This window comes from Phacochoerus africanus, chromosome 9 (genome assembly GCF_016906955.1).
Source record: "Phacochoerus africanus isolate WHEZ1 chromosome 9, ROS_Pafr_v1, whole genome shotgun sequence".
Classification (NCBI taxonomy): Eukaryota; Metazoa; Chordata; class Mammalia; order Artiodactyla; family Suidae; genus Phacochoerus; species Phacochoerus africanus.
In genome coordinates, this window is record NC_062552.1 from 63,688,423 (window position 1) to 63,713,989 (window position 25,567).

The 25,567-nt window shown below is 48.3% G+C and overlaps 2 protein-coding genes across 2 annotated transcripts in view; one reads left to right on the forward strand and one right to left on the reverse strand.

Moving 5' to 3' along the window:
* Positions 1–10,818, reverse strand: part of LOC125136638 (sterile alpha motif domain-containing protein 1-like) — a 28,073-nt gene extending 17,255 nt beyond the window's left edge. Inside the window, exon 1 of the mRNA XM_047797474.1 lies at positions 10,396–10,818. The gene's annotated coding sequence lies outside the window, so the exon portion shown is untranslated. The remainder of the gene's footprint in view (positions 1–10,395) is intronic.
* FOXA1 (forkhead box A1) lies at positions 10,813–16,553 on the forward strand. Its single transcript, XM_047796682.1, has 2 exons — positions 10,813–11,523; positions 13,836–16,553. Exons 1-2 carry the CDS (start codon positions 11,452–11,454, stop codon positions 15,168–15,170), a joined length of 1,407 nt encoding a protein of 468 aa, XP_047652638.1. The 5' UTR covers positions 10,813–11,451; the 3' UTR covers positions 15,171–16,553.
* Positions 16,554–25,567: the final 9,014 nt, after the last annotated feature.

Sequence of the window (25,567 nt, forward strand, 5' to 3'; positions counted from 1 at the left end):
ACAGAGCCGGTTAAAGCCACAGTGATGCAGGGAGAAAGCAGGAGAAGTTCTCCTCTTGCTCTATCCTCCTGCCATCCATGCCTGTCTGCATCATTATCCCCACATTGGCCAAACCCAGCTGGAAGCCCAATGGCAAGGAAAACTGAGCCTTGTGACCCATAGAGATTGGCCTCTGGGGCAGAAGGCAGGACAGAGGAGGCAGCTCAGAAGAATAACAGAGAATAACTAGCAAAGTCTACCACTCAATATCACCTGTACTGCTTTAATCCACAGAAACTAATGAACTGACATGGCTTCCCTGACGAAGGGTCCTCCCTGGCTTTGCTTCCCCCCAGCCTGCTCACCTACTTTCCTCATGGCAACCTGATTAATACATGCCAGGCTTCCCTCCTGACCCTTAATTCTGATTTGACTCTAGTACCTGAGTTTATGGAGTAGAGGAATAGACCCCTGGGAAACCCGCCATCAGCCTTGCCTGGGGTGTCTCAGAAGTCTGGCGCCTGGCCTGATCTCAGGGTTTTCAAGGTAAGATAAAAATAACAAGCACTGAGCAGAAGGAAAACTGAGTAAAACTATCCACTTGAAAAGAAAAGATACAAATAACACTAATAAGCCTGGTCCAAAGCAGGTGTAGAATTAAGGATTTATTTTCCTTGGAGGTAGTGACTGGTATTTAACATTCCAGTTACACTTTACACCTCCAAAGGGCATTCTCCAAGCATGGTAATGCACTACAGATTTTCCTGAGTTTGAGGTCAAAACCATTCCTTTTCTAAGGTAGGCATATAAGACCATTGGATGTGCTTTGTAGCCTAAACACTGAGCTTAGAGAACCAATGCTTGGTTTATACTTAGAAAAACTAACAACTCTCCCTAAGTAAGCTGTAAAAACAGAAGCTGCATTTAGCCAGAGATCCCTGGCTGCCTGAGACGTCTGTGTACTAGCCCACTTCCCCTGAATGCATCTCCCCCAATACCAATCCAAGGAAAATTAATAAGCTTTGAAGATGTGTTGTTTTCCTGTCCTCCAGTGAAGGAAATGTATTTTTTTATCCACCTGGTTCTGATTACTAAATGAAGCAGAAATGAAAAACTAACTAGAGCCTGGTACACAGGAACTTCTTAGCCCTGTCTGAAATATGTGGGCTGTTATTCATATGAGCTCTGGGGAGTACCCCCAAACTCCAACTTTTCCAAGTCTCTTCAGTAGGAGGGGTTAATCAACTCATGAATTTTCACCTCATCAATATACATGGATCTATATCTATCTAGAGAAATCCTCTGGTGGCTTGGTCTTTCAACATACCATATTATTTGTAAATTAAGCCTCAGCACTCAACTAAGCTTTCTTGCATATACAAGGTATTACTTAGGGTCTTCAATATTTGAAGCATCAGACCTGGGTCCGGCATGCTTGCTTCATTTCAAAAGGACTTGGACTCCCAGAAAGAAACACTTTTAAGGAGAATCTATATCAAATAATTCTAAAAGACAGGAACTAAAGTCTCCTTGCAGCAATATTGTCTCAGGTTTTGAGGATTTTAGAAAGCGTATTAAGTGATATTGCTCCATGTGAGTCCTAAGTGGTTTCTTCTAACACTCTCCCTGACAGGGGAAGAGGGGCAGGGGATCCCAGGGAGAAAGAAGTGTCTGGGCAAATCAAGCTCCTTCTTTCTCACCCCAGTGCTCAGCAAGTTCTGGTGCTGAGGGTGGAATAGCCTCCCAGGAGCCCAGACTCTCTCCCTTCACTTCCCCCACAGGGATGCTTCCTGGATCCAGATCCAGGTCTTGCCTGAGGCTGCCACAGCCAGGGCTATGGTGCAGGTCCACCTAATGTACCTGGCCGGGTGGACGTGAGGGAGATGGTTGGGGGGGGGGGAGGGATGCGTGGGAAGCAGGGAGCCACATAGGGGCTTCTGGAGCCTCTATCCACCAGAAGTCCTTCAGGTGTACCTGATGCAGTCTCCGGACCATCTTTAGGTGAAGCTTTTCTTCTGCCACGGCCGACTCCCCCAGAGAATGGCCCCGCGGGTCCGGGAGATTAGGAGGAGATTCTAGATAGGGTTCGCTAAGGACGCTGAGACGCCACCTGGCTTGCAGCCCGGTGCTCAATTGCCACTCGGGAGCTCGCTCCTCCCTGAGGACCGTAGCCGGGAGAGACCATGATTTCCGGGAGATTGTTCCGGTGACCAGCTGGAAAAGACCTGTAAAAAGGGAGGATCGAGGGCGCCTAGATTGTAGGTCCGCATTACCTGCCACTGTGCGTTCCAGCATCCAGCACGGCCCAGGTTCTCAGGGTTTTGCGAAGGCTCTTTACTTTGTTATCCTTTATTGTACTTACTCTGCACTCAACTAGTGAGAGGTAAGTACTATTGTGCCCACTTTACAGTTGAAAGAACGGAGGCTCAGAAGTGTCGCCTGCAGAGTACCACTGGGAATCCAGATTCGATTCCAAATCCCTGATATTAAACACAAACCCTATTTTCATTGTCAGTTGCATGCACAAGCCATGTTGGAGCCTGTGTAATGAGAGAGACAAAGACTCAGAGACCCTTGGCTTCAGAGGTGCCGGCTTTGCGCAAGGGAGTGTGCGGAGCGCTGCGCGACTTCCTAATTAATGAGACTTCGCCTGGGCTTGGAAATAGAAACCCAAGTTCTGCTTTTGCTGCTGCTGCTTGCTGTCTTTGGAGATACGGTGAAATGAGAAAGGGAAAGGTTTCTGCTCAAAGTTTATCATGAAACAAAGACCGCAAAACTAGAGCAAAAGAGAGGAAAATCTTCGTGGGACCTGTTATCCCAGAGTCCTCGTCCCCTCACGGAGACATGCTTCCCCACCCCAGGAACTGAGTCACTTCCTCACCCTCCATCACCAAAACGATTTCTTGCCTAGATTTACACAAGTCCTGGTTCCCCTGGGTGGGGTCATCAGACCTGGCTGTCACATCAGCCACATTTGTAACAGGGAAGCTGAGGACCGAATTATCTGCCCGGGGTTCTCCAGCAAATTCAAGTCGGTTAAAGGGCGGCCAAAATCCTGACCGCGTCCCCCTACCCCCTGCAATGTCCTGTCTGCATCTCTTCATATCCTCTCTAGTCCTCGCTTCCTCTCTCTCTCATCTCTTGCGACATGGCCATTCCAACACCTGCAGGAGTTTTAGAAGCTTCTGCCCCAGAGTAAACTGACCTTCAACCCGAGCACTGGGCTTTATTTATTGAAACCACTTCTCTTGGCGGGGTGTGAGGGGAGGGTCATGAGGAGGTCAGAGGAGACTAACGATTCACAATGGAAGGTATTTTGGCGGAAGGAGACCAGTGGGGTGAAGGGAGTAGGATCTACTTCGGGGACAGAATCATCATCGAAAGCTTTTGAAAGAAATCTACACCAAATCTGTTAGAACTCTAAGCCTCCAAGGCGGGTCCGGCTCGATCCAAGTTCTGAGCCCCTCTCCCAGGCTGCAGGACTGGTTTCTGGGTGGGGATCTGCTCCAGGAAGAAAGCTTGGTCTGAAAGCAGGGAGTTTGCCACCCAGTTGCAGGGCGGCATCTGAGCCGCAGCTGAGCCCACACCGCCAGGTGAGGGTGGGGCAGGGGAAGGAGTCATCAAGAACACTAGATACAGCTGGAGTATGGAGCTGCCAGGTGAGAGCAGCCCAGACGAGAAGGAGGGAGATGGACTTCCTCGCTCAAGGTCTCCCATGCATCCTTTCATGGCCAATAAAACTTCAGGAGGAGAAGTTGACACCAGAGGTCTCCTGTTAATACCTTGCAACAACAGTTTCTAAGAGGCTTGGTATTCCTTTAAGAAAATCATTACATCACACTGGTAAAGTATGTGGAATAAAATGCCTTAGATCCTAAAGACAGGGCAATTAAGGTAAATGCCTGGTAATTTCGAGCACGCTGCCACCTCCACGGCCGGGTCTGGCACCACCCCGGGAGGATTGTGGTGACTCTTGATCCTACGCCGCCTCCCAGCCCCCACTCCCCAGCGCCGGGGCGGGAATATACTGTGCCTGGCACTGGAAACCATCAAGCACAACCCGGGACTAACACATCTGCTGCAAGGATTTTCTACTCACTGCGTGGAATCGGCTTCATTTCTTGGATAATTTAAATTCATTATTTAAACACGGACATTTTCTTTACATCTCCGAGTGAAACATTCTGCTTAATGGAAAGTTGATGGGGTTCTTTTAACTTTTAATCAGTGTCTCCATTGAAGGAGTTCCCGTTATGGTTCAGCAGGTTAAGAACCCAACTAACATCTATGAGGATGCAGGTTAGATCCCTGGCCCCGCTTGGTGGGGTAAGGATCTGGAGTTCTTGGGCTGCAGTATAGTTCGAAGACACGGCTAGGATCCTGCATTGCTGTGGCTGTGGCGTAAGCCGGCAGCTGCAGCTCCGATTAGACCCCTGGCCTGGGAACTTCCATATGCTGTGGGTGCAGCCCTAAAAAAAGACCAAAACATGAACAAAGGGTGGGGGGGGGAATGTAATTGTAATGTATACATGTAAGGATAACTTGATCCCCTTGCTGTACAGTGGGAAAATAAAATATATATATATTTTTTTTTTTTTTTTAAAGACCAAAACAAAAGAAAATCTCCATTGAAAGGTGCAGGTGCCTCCTTTTCACAACGAGGGCGGGGAAGGGGAGAGTGAAATATTTGCCTTGGGTCACATGTTGGCAGCCCTAGATGGGCAAGCCCCCTCCTCCCCGCTGATTCTGCCAAAACTCCAGGCACAGGTGAGGTGGGGGAATTTCTGATTTGATCATGTCACCCCTATGCTTTTGCTTAAAATCAAGCATCAATGCCAGGGGAAAAGCCATGTCCAGCAGGCCTGGAAGTCCAGGGATTCTGGGGCCCTGGGACCCTGGCCATTCTGCCAGAAATATCTGTCCATCCATTTATTCATTCTACTGTCAGTCCATTCATTTCGTAAGCCCACTGAGCTGAGACACACACCCAGGGTCTTCTCACTTGAAGACTTTGCAGTCAGTGGATACAATTTCTAGACTCCAGCACCCTTTCCTGCCTGACGCCAAAATGGTTGGTCTCTAGATTGGGGCAGCTAGTTCAGTAACTGAGTCAACAAATCTTTATACAACATCTACGAGGCTCTAGGCCCTGCTCTGGCAGCAGAGATCACTGTGGTTCCTATCCTCAAAGAGGTTCTAGTCCACTGTCTGGTAGGAGTCAGGGGAGAAAACAAAGACAAAAATGGAACTTGCTGTCAAGGAGTAACAAAAGTCTGGCAGGAATCTAGAGCAAGGTGTGGACCTAATGAGGGCAGAGATCAGTTGGTTGATGGAGGTCTGCAAATTCCTCACTACAGACCCCAGGAGGCCTGCACTGGACTTGCTGCCATAGATAATGCCCAGTGTTGGCAGCTGCATTTCCTTACTGTGATCCATTTATAGTCAGCAAGCAGGATGGCAATGTTCAGAAAGTGATGAAAGTTCTGCAAATTTTGCTAGTATCCCAGCAAAAGGGAATGCTGCCAAGAAGGCCTCTTCCTAGTGCTTCTGTTTAGAATCAAACTCACTAGAGTGAGCTAAGTACTGATTTTGCTCTGTGGCCCTTAAAAAATCAAACTTCAAACAAATGCACCTTTTTAAAATACTTGCTTCTGATGTTAGCTTTCGGATAACTTGCTGTAAGTCCTCCAAACAGCCATACAATAGTGTTCTCCAATTGAATTTTAATTTTTAAATAATGAATGTAACCTTCCTCTAGCCATGCCATGCCAGTCCAAAAGCACAATTTTAAAATTAGGAGAGAAATTAGGAAGCCAATACAATGAAAAAAGCCCTGCTATAATGCCATTTTACCCTATTTCCCCATGTGTAGGATACGATTTATATAAGTGTTACAAAAGCATCTGTTAAATAAAACCATGTAAACCTGAGGGCAATCACATTTGAATAGCTAAAGTTAAACCACCGGGGCAGACTGCAGGGCGTGGGAAACCTCCTGGGTGTACATTGGGGGTGGGAGAGACAGGGGTGGATGGGGAAGGGAGGTGTTTCAGGGAACCGAGAAGCTAAACCCTTCAGGAAGGATTTAGGGTTAAGCTGGCAGCTTACACCCTCAGTTTCCATCACTGGTCCCCACTAGCATGAGCTTCTGCCAGTTTGGAAGAGTCGAGGTTCCGATCTACCAACATCCATGCTTCCAGCCTCCCAGTTCTTGCAGCAAATGGGGGAAACAAGATCTCAAAGTGCCCCAACACTTAGTGGCACATAGTAGGGCCTCATCTGCTCCAGCCCTTTCCTGATTTCACACCTAAAAATTTATCACATTTCCCTTTAATTTGCATTTCCTATTTCCCCAGATCCCATTTCTAGCGATTTTCAAGTAGCCAGTGGAAAATTATGGGCAGGCACCACCAAACAGAAATAGCACTCCAGGGGTGTAGAGGAGTGAGGACAGAATAATTGGGATCGGGCACTTCCTCCAGTGGGCTCTGACCGATATGAATAAAGCAGTCATAGAAACAGCTGCCTGGAGACGCGTGAGGGTCGTGGGGACCAGGCCTGGACTGGGGCGCAGTGTCCACTACCCTCTACGGAGAGAGGCTCTCTGTGAGTACTGATGGGACACTTATTCTCACCGTCCCAGGCTAGTGATTGCCCTGGAGGATAAGTCGCCCTTCCCAACCTTTCTCATTTGAATACATGAAAATGCGAGTTGATTTTGGCAAGGCGATGCTCGCTCACGGCCAGAGTGACGGTTTTGTCGCCTATGGGCGAGGCTGGGTGGGGAGTAGCTCCGGCTCCGACATCCGGCTGCGGGCGAGCCAGGCCCGCGGCCGGGGCTGCTTAGAATCCCGGCAGCGTCCCCAGGAGCAGCAGGGGAGGGGCAAACTCACTGGTAAAGAATTGAGATTAAAATGTTACATTTCGTTTTTCAGTAAAGTGAAAGCCCTGGATATGCATACGTATTAGTCCACAGAGACAGACGCCGGTCAGGGATGCAGCCAGGAAACTTAGACTTCCCTGCATGGAACAGACAAAGCAGGTTAAAGTGGTCCCAGGGCCCCTATTTACTGAGAGTGTGACCCCTTATGAGTTGTGAATTAATTTCTTAATGATTTAATGATGGAAGGAAAGGCAGAGGAAGGAAGGGAAGAAAAGTAAAGGAGAAGCAAAGAGGCACCAAAGGAACGGGAGCTCGGTACTTCCCTTCTCCAGACTCCCTGCGCCTCACGCTGGTCTGGGCAGCGGCTGAACGCCAAGGTCTGGGCCCCTCGGCCTGGGGCGGTTGTGGGCTGGGGTCCGCCCTCTCGCGGAGCCCCGGCCCTTCCCCAGCTCCGGGACACACCTCGATTCTCTTGAAGGCCAGGCACACGCAAGTGCAAACAGTTGCTTCCAGCGTCCTAGGCCTTCCTCCATCCCATCCTAAACTGACCCATTTCTGGGTCCTGGGCGATTCTGAACCACGCGAAAGGCAACAGGTGTTTGCTTCTGATTCAGTCCGGAAGGCGGAGGATATAGGCTTCTTATCTGATGAGGGGTGGGGGGCTGCGGAGGCGCTTGGACCACCCAGCACCGAGCGTGGCTGGGCCCACGGTGGCCGAGATCTGACCAAGACTAGTCGGGCATAGGGTCGGCGGGTAAAGGGTGTAGATTTTTGACCTCGCCGCCCCAGGCTCTGCTCTCTGTCCACCCGCCAAAACGGTCCAGCGGAACAGTAGGACCTGGTGCCGCTAAAGGCAGGCCCCTGGGCCCGAGGCCTCCGGCTTTTGCTTCCTTCTCTCGCAGTTGTCACCCCCTGCCTCTCTTTGCCTGTGTGAAGGTCTGCAAGGGGGCTTCCACCCTGGTAATGCTGGGAAAGGGAAGCTGAGGTGGCGGAGTTTGGCGGGTGGATCAGGTGCCGCCAGCTCCCAAGGCCCTTCGGTGAGAGGAGCTGATCCAAAGGGCATAGAAGGCGCAGTTTCCGGGAAGGGGCAGAACCCCTTCCTCAGTTCTTGAGTATCCGCTCACCCCACTGACTTGACCTCCCCGACATCCTCCATCTAAAGAGTCTACCCTTCCCGCTATCTGGACGACTTCAGGCTCGCCCTGTTTGTCCTGGCCCAAGCAAGTTTCGCACGAGACACCCCAGGAGCCACCACGTGGCTCCCATGCCTCGGCTACCCTCACCCCACTCTCCCTGATGCTGAAGGTGTGTCTAGTTCCCCCGAAAGCGCAGCAATATTCTGCAACAGATAAAGACAGTCCCTATTGGGGAGAAAAAGTTGGAAATGAACAGGCCGCAGCAGCTAGGCACGTCACTTGACTGTATACTGGTTTTCAACCCCGAGGCAGAGGCTTTGTTTTATTTAATTGTTTGTTGTTTATTTTCCAAATCAGTGACTGGTTGCCATCTAGGTATACTAGAACTTCACCTTCTGAATTTGTTAGGTGTCTTAGAATACCTCCACTGAGATGCAGAGAGGCTAGGAGCTAACCAGGCTGCCACTTTTCCTTCTTCTTGGCCTCGCACAGTCAGCTCTATGAACCAAAATCTCTGGCTAAGGGAGGCATGCGGCATTCCAATCTCGCCTGCCAATGCTCGCTGGGGATGCCTACGTGAGAACTTAGCGTTTCCTTACCGCGACAGGAGGCGCTGTAGCAGCGTGGATCCCTTGGGCCGCGGACCGGGGAACCCCGAAGCTGGATCAAGACTCTAAGGCTGGCAGAGTTCACTCTTCGCCATTGGTCTTGGCTTTTGAAGAAGCCCTGGAGAAACTTCGCTTTGGCCGTCTGCCTTAAAAGTGGGCACTCTCCCCAACCTCCGAACCCTAGCTGATTTTTTTTTTTTTTTTAAGATGAGGCCTAGTAGTTTTGGGAAGTGGGCTGAAAGGAAGAATATTTGATTTTTTAATTACCCCCACTTTAAGGTTACAGCATTTGGTTTGGTTTTGTTTTCCCTTAAAGCACTGGCTTTTTGTGCACCATAAAAGCTATTATTAAGTTGTAACTTCCCATAGAAAATACCCTAGTCATGCTCCATAGGGCTGAAGAGCCAAGAGGGCGTTGGAGAATCACCGTGGGAAGGAACAAGGAAGCTCTTTAGCACTGGAAGTCCCCCTGGATCAGGCTGAAGAAACTAAGCATCCGCGTACTTTATAAATGGAACTCAGGTCCTGCTGCTGATGGGAAATTTTCACAAAAGAATGTTTCTACTGTCACCCTGAGAAATATGTGCAGACCCACACATTTGCAGATACATTTACACAAACTGATGGGGCTGACTTGCTGTCACAGGGACAGGCTGGTGTTGAGGGGTGGGTTGCTGCTCTGCTGATTTCCAGGTGGATTTAATTTCACTCTCATTCCTTTCCTTACAAAGTGACGTTTCTCCTTTTTTGTTGTTTAAAAAAAGGAATTGTAATCCAATGCTTTTATCTTTTTTATTTCCTTAACTGCACATCTTCACCCTCTCGTGCTCCCCTGCTGATTTAAGAGATTTGTTTGGTTCAAGGATTTAAAGTGATTCTCGTGCCAGATTTCAAGGAAGAAAAATTTAAAAGAACAAAGCACGGGAGAGGGGGAGGGGGAGAGATATCTTTTGAAGACAAGTTAAAACATATTTCTTAAAATGAGATTAATAACGTTTTTTTAAACTTTGCCAAACAAGAATATCTTGCAGATTCTTAGTCCTTTTAGAAAGATTTTGTTTTACTGCTACTTAAAGAAACCCAGTGGTTGTCAGAAAGTACAACACATACAAACTCTCTCTCTTTCTCTCTGTCTCTCTCTCTCTTTCTCTCTCTCTCTCTCACACACACACACACACACACACACACACACACTCAGAAACCACACACACATCATCTCACAATCTCTCACCAACTCAGTGCCTATCATCCAGTCACTTTTTAGTCGGTCCTCCTCAGGAATTATGAGCAAACCACCACCCAGAGCCTCGTAGGAGCCAAGAGGTTTTGCCTGTGGGAGCACTTCCCACCGACGTCCAGGACTGATTAGAAACCAAGCGGGCACCGGGGTCCTAGCCCAGCCACTCCATAACAGAGATAGGACGAGGCACCGTAGTCACCACCGCTGGCCTCAGCGTGGCACCTCTCTAGCCGAGGAAATGCACTCCCGCTCCCGCGCCCAGGCTCTCCCAGCACGTATTTAGGGAGATGTCTCCTCCCCCTGACCTTTCCCTATCAGAAACCTGACGGTCGCCTCCAGCTCAGTCCCCGAGGCTGCGGAAGGGGGGCGGGAGGAGGAGCTGGGCTGAGAGAGGACGGCCCGACTCGGGTCCGCCTGCCCTATCACACAGACATCTGTTCTCAGTTTCTTCCTCTTTATGATCGCTACAGATGACAAGGGGGAGTAGAGCGGACTGAGGCGGAAAAAAAAAGTTATGTCATAAAGATATAAAACGGTGCTGTGACTCACCTGCTCTTAGCCGCAGGTACGGGGTTTCGTGGCAGCGTCTCCACTCTGCTAGCCAGGAGCCCGGATCGGCCTAACGTCACTTGGCTCGGCTGACTCAGATGGCCGAGTTTCTAGTGACGGGGCAAAAGTGGGGCTTTTTCCTTTTTCAAGCCTGAAGTACAGGGCGGGGGCGGGGAGGGAGGGGAGTCTGTATTCTCCAGGCTCCCGGGGTTGAACTTTAGGTCAGGAATCAGAAGGGCGGGGGCTGGAAGCCAGCAGAAGAGCAAGAGGCAGGAAGGGCTCGGGACGGGGCCGCATCACGGGCCTCTAGAGGGCCCCGAGTCCTCCTCGGGAGACCCTGGGGTCGGGTAGCAGACACTATCCTTCGAGCCCCCGCTCCAACGCCACCGCCCCCAGCTCTTCTTCGGCTGCGCGGTTCCCATCCACAACCCTTGCTAGCCCGCCCGGCCCCGCCTATTTTTCTTTTTTCCTCTTCCAAAGGGGGTTACACCCCCCACCCCCACCCCATTTTCCTCTTCCCCCAGCCTCCGGGCCTAAACCAATTACACTGCTTGGCAAACAAAGTGAGGGCCGGGTTTGGGGGAGGGGGCTTGATGGGAGGGGGCGCAGGGGCGCGCGCGGCGGCGGCGCGGCTGGGCGGGAGGCGCGGGCTGCCGGACTGGCGGGCGGCCGCCTCGCAGGTGCACCTCAGGCTTTGTAGGTGCGAGCGTCTTTGTGCTGCGGACAAATGGGGAGAGGACGAGGAGGTGGGCACTCGAGCGACGTAAGATCCACATCAGCTCAACTGCACTCATCTCGCAGAGGCCGCCCGCTCACTTCCCGCGGAGGCGCTCCCGGGCGCCGCGCTCCGCGGCCGCCACCTGCCCCCGCCCGCCGCGCCGCCGCGCACGCCGCGCCCCGCAGCGCCTGGCTTCCTCCTTGCTAGGGTGGCGTTGGGCCGGCGCGGGCGCTCGGGTGATTGCCGCTGCTCGGCTCCCCGCCCCCAGCCCTGCGCCGCGCGGCTGCCCGTCGCTTTGCACAGGGCTGGATGGTTGCATCGAGCAGGGTGGCTCCAGGATGTTAGGGACTGTGAAGATGGAAGGGCATGAGAGCAGCGACTGGAACAGCTACTACGCGGACACACAGGAGGTGAGAGGCGGGCAACAGGCGGGACGTTTTCGGGCCCCGTGCCGGAGGAAGCCTGGCGAGGCGAGCGCCCGGAAGGGCGGGCGGCTGGCGGACTTGAGGCGCCTTTTGCGTGCCACCGCTGCTTGCCCACCGGGTTTGGCCCCGGCCGGGCCTTGGCCGAGCCGGGGATCCAGATCCGCAGCCCCGCCAGGGAAGCTGGATCCCGGCGCCTAGATCGAGCGAGATGGTTTGAAGAAACTCTGGCTCTGAAAGCACTCGCTTTGGGAAGCACTTGCCTCCTCCTTGCCGAGAACGGGAGCCGGAGCCTGGCCCGGGGTGTCGCGGGTTGGCGGGCCGGCGCCGGCATGAGTTGGAGGCAAAACTCTGAAAACGCCGGAGTTCGCCCGCCCAACAGCCTTTGTCCCGCAGTTGAATTCTCAGTTGTCTTCTGGTGAAAGCGCGCACCTGCTAAGTTGAGCGTCTTAATAATGAAATGATTCAGAAATTTTGTAAAACTTCTTCAAAAGCCCTGTTTGGGGAGAAGTATGCTCGTTCTTCTCTAGAACCGCTGGGTGGCGCTGGTGCGAGCTGACTTTTCCTCCAGCACTCCGGGCGGGCGGAGAACCTGTTTCTCTTCATTGTCCCCTTGGTGGCACGTTCATGTGGTTTATTTTACAATGTGCACAAAGGGATTGCGAAGAAAATCAGGTACAGGCAGGACCACCACCTACTAAAAGTATTTCTCTGGAAATAGCTGGCGGTTACCCCTGAAAAAGTTTACCATTATTGAAAACGTTTATTAAAAATGATTTGGATAATCTTTAGGAAAAGTAGAAAATACTTTGACATGGCCAGAAAATTATAAAATCAGGAAATATTTTCCTAGTAACTGACTTATTTAGATTTGTGTGTATATATATATATATTCACAAATTTACCTTGAGTTTATTTGCATGCCATAGCAGAATGTATGCCTACTTAAATTTGTTTGTTCACCTTTTACGTTTTCGAATAGAATTATGTTTTCTGATGAAAATAAAAGTAAGGATATAATTATTTCTATTAAGTTATCAGAGAAGTAGTTTTTATATTTCTGTGCTCTATATTTTATAACATATATAGTGCATTCTCAAATTGCTGTTGATAAGGGTTTTCTCCAACTGATGATTTAAGAAGGAGCTCAGAACTCTTCCTCAGCGTTAATTCAGATACAGTCATCTGCACTCACTAATCAATTAAATTCTCTATGGAAAGAGCTTCCTTACAGATTAAAGCTGAGAATTAGTAAGTAGAGTAACATTAAGAGAAAATAAATGGACTTTGATTTTGGATTTTTAAAATATTTGAAACTATTCATATAGTTTCAAAAGCCAGATTTTTAGAGGATCAGTGGCAAAGTATCAGACAGTGAAAAAATAGATGATTATTTCTACAAATTGCATCATTAAATTTTTTAAAAATTAGGGACCTGGAAATAGAGAATGAAATTAGTGCAAGTTTATGAATGGCTGTAAAGTCATGTTAAAGTTAAATGAAATGATATTTGTTATGCAACCCTCCCTGCCCCTTCTCCTGTTGTAGATTGATTTTTAATTTTTTCCCAAAACTTAACTTCTGAGTTTCTTTCTCTTTTCAATATTACAGTTGCTACAAGTAGATGGAAAACACTGCTTCTAAACAACAGTCACCCCAGTTGTTTGGAAATCTTTGGTCATATGGCCGTGAATGATTTGCTCTATCAGGGAGCGTTTTACAGCCACCCCGCATAGCCCAGGCCACTACTCGGTGAAGCGGGCTTGGCAGCTTAGGCGAGTTGGGCTCAGAACTGGCGCTGTTGCCTGCCCTGAGGGGTGGGGTGGGGGCTATACCGTCATACCCATTGCACCTTTAATGTGGAGTGAATAAGCAGAGGACCACAGAGATTAATTCTATTTTCGGAGTTTTAACTCCTTTTAACCAAAAGGGCGCTTTGCCAAGGCCGATCTGGCCTGGAGACTTGGGATACCGCCTGGCGTGGATAGAGGGGGCAATAGAGGGGCCCTAGAAGCCGGCCCGGAGCCTCGCGTGTAAAGCGATTACACATCTTCCTGGGGACATATTTTCTGTGAGCGTTTGTCTTTCATGCCTGCCGAGCTAGGATTTTTCTCCTGCCGTGCAAGACATCTTTTTTCTGGTTCTGGGGAGGTCGCCGGAAGGTTTGTCCCTGGTGGGGCGTCCTATGCTTTGCAGAAATGCTGTCGTCTTGTTTGGGGGCTTGCCCTGGCCGGTAGGCCGCCTGCGCCCACTACTAACTCCGCCTTTCGGGGCCTCTTCATTCGCTGTCTCCGCTCCAGGCCTACTCCTCGGTCCCCGTTAGCAACATGAACTCGGGTCTGAGCACCATGAATTCCATGAACACCTACATGACCATGAATACCATGACCACGAGCGGCAACATGACCCCGGCTTCATTCAACATGTCCTACGCAAACCCGGGTCTAGGTGCCGGCCTGAGCCCTGGAGCGGTGGCTGGCATGCCGGGCGGCTCTGCGGGAGCCATGAATAGCATGACGGCGGGCGTGACTGCCATGGGGACGACGCTGAGCCCGGGCGGCATGGGAGCCATGGGCGCACAACCGGCGGCCTCCATGAACGGCCTGGGCCCCTACGCTGCCGCTATGAACCCATGCATGAGCCCCATGGCGTACGCGCCGTCCAACCTGGGCCGTAGCCGGGCTGGTGGTGGCGGTGACACCAAGACGTTCAAGCGCAGCTACCCTCACGCCAAGCCACCCTACTCGTACATTTCGCTAATCACCATGGCCATTCAGCAGGCGCCCAGCAAGATGCTCACACTGAGCGAGATCTACCAGTGGATCATGGACCTCTTCCCCTATTACCGGCAGAACCAGCAGCGCTGGCAGAACTCCATCCGCCACTCGCTCTCCTTCAACGACTGCTTCGTCAAAGTGGCCCGCTCCCCGGACAAGCCCGGCAAGGGCTCTTACTGGACGCTGCACCCGGACTCGGGCAACATGTTCGAGAACGGCTGTTACCTGCGCCGCCAGAAGCGCTTCAAGTGCGAGAAGCAGCCAGGGACCGGGGGCGGGAGCGGGAGTGGCGGCGGCGCCAAGGGCGGCCCTGAGAGCCGCAAGGACCCCTCGAGCGCTGCCAACCCCAGTGCTGACTCGCCCCTTCATCGGGGCGTGCACGGTAAGGCTGGCCAGCTAGAGGGCGCGCCGGCCTCCGGGCCCGCCGCCAGCCCCCAGACTCTGGACCACAGCGGGGCGGCGACGACAGGGGGCGCCTCAGAGTTGAAGACTCCAGCCTCCTCGGCTGCACCTCCGATCAGCTCCGGGCCTGGGGCACTGGTGTCTGTGCCCCCCTCCCACCCGGCGCATGGCCTGGCACCCCACGAGTCCCAGCTGCACCTGAAAGGGGACCCTCACTACTCCTTCAACCATCCCTTCTCCATTAACAACCTCATGTCCTCCTCTGAGCAGCAACACAAGCTGGACTTCAAGGCATATGAGCAGGCACTACAGTACTCGCCATATGGCACCCCATTGCCCGCCAGTCTGCCCCTAGGCAGCGCCTCGGTGGCCACCAGGAGCCCCATTGAGCCCTCAGCCCTGGAGCCGGCCTACTACCAAGGTGTGTATTCCAGACCCGTTCTAAACACTTCTTAGCTCCCTGGGACTGGGGGTTTGTCTGGCATGGCCATGCTGGTAGCAGGAGAGAGAGAAAGAGAGAGAAATCAACAGCAAACAAAACCACACATACCAAGCCGACAACAGCAGTAATAAAACCCCAACTATTTTTATTTTTGTGCATAATCTTTACCCCAGTGCAGAAGACTGTTACTTTGTTATTGTTGTTCAAAACGCCTTGTGTATATTACAAAGAAAACCAGTCCCAAACCAACACAAATTTTTCCTGAAAAGTTTAATGATCCACAAGTGTATATATAAAATCCTCCTACTTCCTTGTCCCTCTCCCTGTCTTCCCTCTTCCCCCTGCAGACGTGTTCTAGTCTGTGCAGGGTATATTTAAAAAAGAAAGAAAGAAAAAGAAGGAAGAACGGAAGGAAGGAAGGAAGTCAACCTTGTAAAATATTTGTTTGTGCTTTTTTTCCCTCCCCTCCCTCCAACTTACACACTTTCAGGAGTTTACAGGTCTATGGCAATACTCTTAACCATAAGAACTGAAAGGGTGAAGAAACAAATAGACCCTAGGGCTATTAAACGTATTGAAGGACAATGCTGCTGTTCTGCAGCAAAACACAAACAGATTATAAACATCAGAGCCATTCATTTCAGGTACATTCAGATAGCAGATGTCTTAAAAATAAATACATATACATCATATATGAACTTATTTATGCACACGCTCAGATAGGTAGACATCCTCCATATATTCACATAACATATAGAGGTAATAGGTAGGTGATATACATGTTCTTGAAAGAGTTGCCTGACCAGGAAGTTACAATGATACCCCTTCCCCTCCTCTCCACCCATTTGTAGCCCTGGAAATTCATTCCTAAAGAATTGCCCTCCTCAATAACTCTGCTCCTTGCTTGCAGAGTGCCATGGTCAAGTCATTCTGAGGTCACATAACATGTATAAAATTAGCTTCTATGTATCTATACCATTTAAAGGATATTTTTTCCAGAAAAAAAAAGGAATATTACAATGTTGGAGGAGAGATAAGTTATAGGGAGTTGTATTTCAACATCTGGTCCAAGATTCCAAAATCCAATTGATTGTGGACATTTTAATTATTGCCATCGTGTGCTTGTTTCATTCAGTGTTAATGCACTTTTCACAGTTGGACATGGTGTTAGTATAGCCAGACGGGTTTCATTATTATTCCTCTTTGCTTTCTCAATGTTAATTTATTGCATGGTTTATTCTTTTTTTCTTTACAGCTGAAGTTGCTTTAAATGATGGTTAAAGTTACAAATTAAAATGTTAATTTTTATCAATGTGATTGTAATTAAAATATTTTGATTTAAATAATGAAAATGACAAATTTTAAGCCGTGGAATATGTTCTTGATCATTTGCAGTTAAGGACTTTAAATAAATCAAATGTTAACAAAAAATAAGGATTTCTGTTATTTCCCTTAGTTAAATCCAAAATAGATATTCTGAATATGGTGTTTTTCAAAGTCCAGCACTGAATATAAACGTCAAAAAGGAAAACTATCTTAAGAGCTGTAGTGTTTATGTTTATTATATGTGAATGTAGGTAGTAAAAAGCAATTAAGGATATTCAATTAAAGTAGATCTATAAAAAGGTAGATAAACTGATTTTATATTCTAAGGATTGAGATTTTTTTAAGATTCTTTATTCCCAGTAATGTTTACTTCAATTTTTGACAAGGGTGTAAGCTTTCTGTGTTTCCTTTGAGACTTTCCACAGTGAAGTCAAATATTAATTTAACTACCTTTCCCCTCCTCCAATGTATTATTTTCCTTTATCTGAAAAGTATTCAAGTGAGAATAAAATATCAGATATAGCCGATAAAATTAAGTTGTCTACAACAGAGGATCCCAAACTCTCTTTTTATTGAAAAAGAAAAAAAAACTTAACCATGACGGTAGCTTTAGAGGGGGCCCTGGGAGGCCCGAGTTAATTTACTCCTGCAGGGGAAGCTTTGTGCCACCAAGGCATTTCAGGGTTGCCGCTACTTTGTATTTTGTGAAGATATTTTTTAAAAAAATACTGTTTCTAACATTTTTTTTTCCCTGAGAACTTAAAGCTGATGATTTGTTTGCCTTCTAAGAAGCTTTTAAATGCAACTTCACACCCCTACAGTTGGTTGAGATCACAAAATCATTAATCTCCTTTGATAGTAGGCTCACTTTCCAGTCCACCTATTTCTTTGTAAGCCTCGTTCGGATTGACATCAACAATAACAACACCAGCCCAAGCAGAGGCTGGCCTGCCTGAGCCCTTGTGTATGAACTCCATCCTCGCTAGGGCTTGAACTTGGACAGCCTTTACTTTGATCGCCCCACTCCTTACCGCGGACAAGATAAAAAGAGCTGTGTGAGTCCCCTAATTATCGCGTAATTGCCTCCCCAGATGAGAGAAGGGGTGCCTTGCAGCACTTGAGAAAAATTCAGAAATCCAGTCACTCCCTCCCACCCCCGCCCCCGCCCCAGCCCCCTCTCTCAATTCAACTAATGAAAGGAGGAGATGGAAATTACTGGTTTGAGTAATTTCAAAATCTAATTTAGAGGCCTCTCGGAAGGATGCTAAGGTCCCAAAGAAAAAAAGCTTTCAATCCCAATAGTTACTTATATTTATATAATTAGTAAACGTTGGCATTTTTGGAATTTTCGAATTCTAAAAGTCATATAAAGTCCTAAGCTTGGACCTCGGAATTTTACCCTGCCCCACTGAGCCTAAACTGTCTTTGTTCCCGTCTCTCTTTTTAACACATTAACGATATTAATGCCTAGCCTACACCCACCAGGCTTAAGTTGGCCTTAGCTCTTGCTGTCTCACTTCACAGAGACTTTTCCTAGGTTTGCAGGGGACGACGCGCGCCGCGGGGTTTGCCTAGGCCACAGTGGAGACCCGCCTGGGGAGCTCGCCTGGTGTGTCGCTGGGAGCGGGGCTCGCCTCGTGAGCTGCTCACGCGATTTTCTGACCGCGTCCTCTGCCACCACCGCTGGGCCATGCCATCTGCGGCCGGCGCATTGGGACGCGCGTGGGCTGAGGCCGGCAGCCGATTGCCGGGCAAGGGGGGTGGGGGGTGTTGGTCAGAGAAAGACCGCGAGCATCTCGAGGTGACAAGTGCAGTTAGTTCTTCATTGTTTGGGCATTTTCCCCTCCTAGCGAATAAATCTTCTGTTGAGCCCGAGACCTAAAAGTCAACAAAGAAGGCCGGGCGCCTCGTAACCGTTTCTGCTGCCCCAACGCCCGCGTTGCCGGGGCTGCTCCCGCTGCGTAATCCCTTCCTCGGAAACCCGGACACACAAACGCCTGAACGCCAGCGGCCGGGGCGCCGCACCCCGGCGCCAGGAGGAAAACATCTGTAGTTCTGAGAAGTTTTGGGACCCTCCCCGAGTGCGCCGCCTTCCAGCGACCCCCTCCCACGTCTCTTTTCGTCCGGGAGTTTCTATATTTCTTCACTTCGGATGCTCTGGCAGAAGACGGCCGGAAAGGGGATGCTGACCGCTCAGCCGCGGTCCAGGGGACTCTGTATTTAGGAATTTCGCCCGAGGTGGGGGAGGGGTCTTCCGAGGGGGAGGGAGGGAGCAAGAAGGGAAAAACCTTCCTTTCGACCCAAGTGCAAATCTCCGGAGGCCCTCCGATCCACTAACAAGGCTACAGAGTAAACAGTTTTAGAAAACAAAAATGTTTTGAGAGTGAGTATAGTGCTGGAGAGGGGAACTTCCAAGTGTTATTTTCACCTTGTCCCAGGCCTGAAATTTTTTTGTAACTGATAAAAAGGAAGACAACTAAATTTAGGAAAGAAGAAAAGCTCACTATTTTTTATTCAGCAGAAACTACACAACTTCGAAGTGTTCCCAAGTAGAAGGCAGCTCAGCGTTTTCTACAAGGTAGCTCATACAGTTGCAAAACCAAAGATAAAATTTAATTTTCATTGTCCCTTTGTGATCCCCTCTCAGTAGAATAAACGGGTGAGAATTATTATGGGAGAAGGATTAAACAAGCAAAATTCTATTAAAGTTAACTTCTGTTTTCCTTTTTTGAAAACTAGATACCCAACTTTTTATCACTAAAAGCATAAAAATACAGCATTCTAACAGACTGAATGAGCCTTAGTGAAAAAGAATTTCTGGAGTGATAAAATTTTTAAACTTTGTTGTTTTGGCACTTTAAAAAAATTAATCTCAATTCCGTGAAAATGCCTATATCATTTCTTTGCAGAAAACTTCAGTGATCAATACAAATTCCTTTCAATGCAGGCCAGTGTAGGAGACCTGTAGCCCAAATTAATTAACCTTTCCTCAAGATCAATTGGTCTTCTGTTGACTTAGCAGTAATATCATAGAACATTTAGCTATAATGTATTTTAATGTGATACTCAATATGTCAAGAGAAAAAAACTCGTTGAAAAAATAAAATTGTTTAAATTGTTTACTAGATATTTAATAAATTTGTAAAAATATTTTACCTTCAAAATTTAAATTTTAATTGCTTATTTGAATTGTAGTAAAATGCACTTTGCAACTAAATGGAATTAAGATTAATGTCTAATTCAAAATAATTGTGTGCTGAAAGGTAATTGTGTGTAAGCTACTTTGGGCTAAATAGGAAATTAAATTATGCTGAAATTTAGAAATAAGATTTTTCTGAACTGAAAGAATCATTGGCATCAGTAAAAACTTGAGAATAAGAATGTAGTAAAATGCAGTGACTTTGAAGATTTTACAATTTAAAGATATAATCAATTTGGGGAAATACAATTTTTTTTAAAATGTCTTTAAATTTTATTTTCTACCAATTTCCTATTTCGTGTATCTAAATAGCATTCCATAACAGATCACTTTGAATATTCTGATTTTTTTTCTTCCAAATAGTTAAGTTTGAGGCCATAATTGTTCCATTGGTGTTTCTCTTTTTAGCTCCCAGTCTAGCTGGGTTCACTGAACTTTGGACAGTTCAGACTGCAGCCCTCACATTTTTCCCTCTCCAGCCATCATACTAGCAAGCAATTTTGGGGCTGGAAAATACCCATGCAATTCAACTTTAACTTGTAAAATGCAAGCATTTTCCTACTTACAATTATATTTTTTAATCCAACAAGGGGGAAATCCTCACTTGCTGCCTTTCTTTTTCTAACTTTTTCTAACTTCCTTATGCTGACTGACTGCACAGTGCCAGAGCAAAGCTCAAGGTGAGTCTGAGCTCCCCTCTGCAGCCCTGCAAAGTGAGGAGCATCCCTCCTTCCAGATGCCACTTCATGATATTTTGGGGTTCTCTATGTTCTAGTCAACTTAGGGTATAAAAGCAGAGAATTCTCCCTCAAAATCCCGGAAGGAAAGGGCTTAATTGGAATAAATGCTCAAAGACCTCAGAATTCAAGGGGGATGCTAGTCAAGTCACAAGGAGATCAATTTCAGAACCCAGCCAGTGCCACAGAGGCGGGACTTTGTGCGAGGTTGTCTTGGGTTGACGTTCTACTTCTTTCCTCAACGCCTCTTCAAGGCTACACCTCAGGGGCCTTTTCTTTTCTTTATCAATTCCTGAAACTCAGAAAAACAACGTGGAAATACACCCCCGATCCCCCAGCATTGCCTGGAATTAGGGAACAATGTATTTAACTGGACAGCTCAGTTTCTTTCCTCTCTCTTCCATGAAATTTGTTACTCCTTTGCTTGTCTAATTACGTCCCAGGTCAGTTTTCTCTCTCTCTCTCTCTCTCTCTCTCTCTCTCTCTCTCTCTCTCTCTTTTACACCAGTCGTTCTTTTAAAACTTAAGCAATTTAACGACAAGAGTGTAAGGGTTTTGTGGGGGTTTCTTTCGTTTATATATTTAATTCTAAGGACCCTTAATGGATGAGGGAGGAAAGAGGCTCCTGCCTAGTGGGGTACGCCTGGAGAGCTGATTTTCTTTGTGCGATCCAGGTGACTGGGGCGGTTCTGGAACGTTTCGTAGCTCTAGGTCCCACCTTGGAGCCTAGTGCCTTCAGTCCGGTAGCCCAGCCACAAAAGCCTAATTCAACAGCTCCTCACCCCCAAGGGCCACCTTCTTCCCCGTTCCGACAGCTTTTTTCCTAGGTGGAGGCCGATTTACAAGCTCAAACTGCAATGAGCCGTGTTGTGGCGCAGGGCACCGGCCAGGTTTCCTCGCCTCTCCCTGGAATCACACTGCCTTCCGCTGACACGCGCTTCCTTTTGTGTCATGCCTGGCTAATATATTAATGGGGCGGATAACTCAGGTCTTTTGAGGAGGGGTGGGGGTGGGGGGTTGGAGACACTGAAGAGAGGGATGGGAACTGAACCGCTCTAGTTGCGGACCCTTGCGCCAAAGTGTCGAGGCAGGCAGGCGCGCGGGCGGGAGGGGGAGAGGACGCCGGTTACAACCGAGGTGGGAAAATTTCACGTTGACGGCGCTGTAAGCAAACTTAAATGCCAGCAACAAGTATTTAGAAAAGGTTATCTGATGCTAAGGTGCTGTCCTGGGTTCAGAACTGCGAGGCCTAGTCGCCACAGATGCTGGAGAACCTGCCCTGCTGGCCCAGCGGGCCGCTCGCCTGCTGCCGGGTGTTCGCCTCCTCCCGACCCCCGCCTGGAGGCCGGTCGCGCGGCGCGGTGCCCTCGAGTCGAAAGGTGAAAAATCCTAACTGCGGATCGTACGGATGTCACTCTCTGAGGTGTACACCTTCGCAGACTCCTCAAGCTCTAGCTAAGCCAGCCACCTTAGACGTTGGGTCCCAATGACGGAACAGAAAGCCTTCTAACCTCCCTGACTCGCTGCGCTCGAGAGCCCTGCCTTCCCCAGCCTCACCTCCAAAGGGCTGTCTGGCCTCCCAGTCGGAGGTCTTAACTGATTAACCACAGATGAAACTCCTTCGCTGCGCCACGAAAGACGACGCTGGGGCCCGAGGCCTAGGGCCCCCGAGGACGCTGAGGCTGAGTGTGGGCCTGCCTGGTCTCCGATCCCAGCCTCCCGGCTCCAGCGAGCCCCCTCCCCGCCAGACCTGCGGCCCCGCCCGCCAGACAGCGCCCGGGCGCCCCTAGACATATGCTGCCCGCAGGCCGCGCAGCCCGACGTGGTGCTCATTGCAGAGGAGGTTCTCAGCCCATCAAAAGCTCAGGCTTTCTTCAGCCGTATGGGCCGCGAGGTGAACAACAATGCCCGGGCCCCTTCACTTCAAAAGCAGTGATCAGGGGAAAGGCTCCCCTAGAGAATTTTTTTTTTCTCCTTAGCCTTTCATTCCTGGTAAAAAAAAAAAAAAAAAAAAAAAAGGCATCAGCAACTCCAGGGCCTGGCCGAGCCTAATGCCCTTTGATGGGGATTGAATTCATTATCTCCAATAACACAATTGTGCTTGGCCAACGAAAAGAGCAAAGCAAGGCTCTATCCCGCCAGAGGGGCCCGGCCGGGTGGGGCGGGCGGGCTGGTGAGACGCACTCCTGGAACCCGCTCCGAGGCGCAGTCTCGGCGGGCCTGGCCGGGATGCGACACCCCCTGGGCGCGGGGGCGCGGGCCCGCCAGGAGGCTGCAGGACCTGTGGCGCCGCCCGCGGAGGCCGCGCGGGGAGGGGGCGGGGTGGCTCTCGGGCTTGAATTATTTTTCGTGTCTCCCTTTGCAACCATTCCCTGAAGGCGGCCCCTCCGGCTAGGTGTTTACTCTTGTCCCTCCCGGCCTCCAGCTGTGAAGCAGTCCCTGACGCCAGGGGAACTCTGGCCAGAAAGGGCGCCCTGAGTACCCCGCTGAGCTGCTGACCGCAAAGGGCTCCCAACGTCCCGGCCCCGCCGCCCAAACCTACTGCCCTCGGCTCGCAGCCAGCTTTACTAGCAACACAGCTCAGATAAACTGGGCTTTTAAAACGTTCCCGTCCTGGAGGGAAACGCTTTCCCCACTGGCTGTCACACCAGCCACCCGCACTGGTCGTGGAACGGCGCCGGAGCCTGAGCCCGGACAGCCGGACACCATATCCAGCATCAGGGCTCGGAGTCCGAGCCCCGGACGGTCCCTTCGCTTCCGGCCAGGTGGACACTGCCCAGGGACTGCGACCTCCACCTCCCAAAATTCACTGCCATCCTTGCCCTTTCAGCCACGTCCTGCTTCCCGTTTTCAGAGAGGGAGAAAAAGAGGGAGGGAGATGAGGGAGGAGAGGGAGAGGGGGACGAAGGGAGAGGGAGAGAATGAATCATGTTCAAAGACTTCTCTATATTTTGGTGTCCAAAATTCGAGTTTAAATCATTTCATTATTAGGCATACTTCATACATCCCTATTTCCCCCCTCACTCATTATTGAGAACAGCATGCATTGCAGTTTTACCTCAGTCAGATAAAAAATAACAATAAACAGAATTTAAAGTACTTTTTTTTTTCAAGAACACATAAAATGCTCTATGGTATTTGTAAATGTGGATTAGGATCAGTCCTCTCTCAACAATGTCAAGACTATTCCAATCTTCAAGTGATTGACTCTTCACCTTTCTCCTCAGGGAATTAGAGCCACCAACATATACTTCAGGAGGTAGATATAGATAGACAGATATGCCAGCACACATATAGGATGTGTGTGTGCACACACAATTAGATACGCTGATTCAGAGGAACATCCATAAGACTTTTCTGTCATGATTGTCCACAAAGCATGAAAGCAATAAATTAAGTAATCTTTTGACTTGGGGCAAACTAAGAAAAGCATTTCAGATTTAAGACTTTCAGCTAGGCATTATTCTCATCAGGAGATACAGGAATTTAGTTATTTAATTCCCTTCAGCCTTAAGTGGTGAAAACTTTACACATTTAGTCCATGAAACTCTGACCACTCCTTTCAGTTTTTAGGCCTAGGCACTTGGAAGAGGTGGAGGAGAAAAAAATCCATTGTGACAGGTAACGTTAAAGAGAAAACTTTGGTTCTTTGTTTTCTTTTTTCCTTTTCTTTTTGTCCTATAGAATGATATCCATAATATATTAAAATATATACTTACATTTGTGAGGTCTATGCTTTTCCTTGGCATCAAAAAGGATGTAAAACATTTACCTGCAGATATTCTGAGTCATTAATAAAGAGACCTATGGGTAATGTTATTCTTTAGATGAGTTATTGAACTCCAAATACATATTACAAATTATCAAGGAATGAAGTGACTTCTCTCCTGGACCCTTACTCCACGTTTTATTAACTTATAGGTCTATATCTTATTGACCTGTACATTTTCAGTGTGGTATTACTTAAGCCACTCTTTATAAAATTTTTGTAAGGTGGAGGTTTAATCTTTGTCCTCAATGTGACATATTATTCCACACCTGGTGAACTGCTGTGCTTCCTTTGTCTATTTATTATCATATGTTTAGAAATATAGTGAGAGAAAGGCAGTGATATGGGGTAAAGATGGCAATGACTTAAATTTTACAGATTAACAATTTGAATAAGAGTTTAACATAATATGTATGAGCAGAATAAGTTATGTAGATATAGCTATTTGGGAACTAATTTTTATGATATTTTGAAGATTTCAGAGTAACCACATTCTGGAGTCAGTGTAAGAACCATTCTGTGAGTAAACATATGTTCAAAACCACCACCAAAAAGCTTTAATTCTGACATATATCTGTCAAACCATAGAAGCTACAGAACAGTGGTTTATCTGTGGTTTATCACATAAACAGTTTGTCTAGTACCAGAGCACACATAAAAGATTATGTGACTTCAGGTGAGCAGGGTCCCCTAGGATGGAGGAATTACCAAACTAAAGATACCATGGTTTTCATGTAGATGTCTTTAGCTATGAAAAAAAAATTAGGAGGAAAGGAAATATAAAGCATTTGAGTAGAAATGAGGATCCAATGTTATCTAAAGTGCAACCTCAAGGTATATTTTAGTCTTAGGATCCACTGTATGGGACCATAGAATATAGTATAGAAAGGACCAATTTATTATGTTTTCTACTCCACTCACCTGCAAGATTACTCCCCTCAAAGTTTTCCCAGGTCAGGTCCAGAAAAGATTTCAATGTCAAGAACTGAAGGACTCCTACTTCTTGGGTTTATCAATAATGGAGAAGCAGTATATTCATAGTATGATACATCTTGCCAATGGAATGTTTTCTGATAGTTAGGTAAAATCAACTTACATTTTATTTTATTGTATTTTTATTCATTCATTTATTTACTTATTTTTGTCTTTTTGCCATTTCTAGGGCTGCTTCCGCGGCATATGGAGGTTCCCAGGCTAGGGATCCAATCAGAGCTGCAGCCGCCGGCCTACACCACAGCAACACGGGATCCGGGCCGCATCTTCGACCCATACCACAGCTCACGACAACGCCAGATCCTTAACCCACTGAGGAAGGCCAGGGATCAAACCCACAACCTCATGGTTCCTAGTCGGATTCGTTAACCACTGAGCCACAATGGG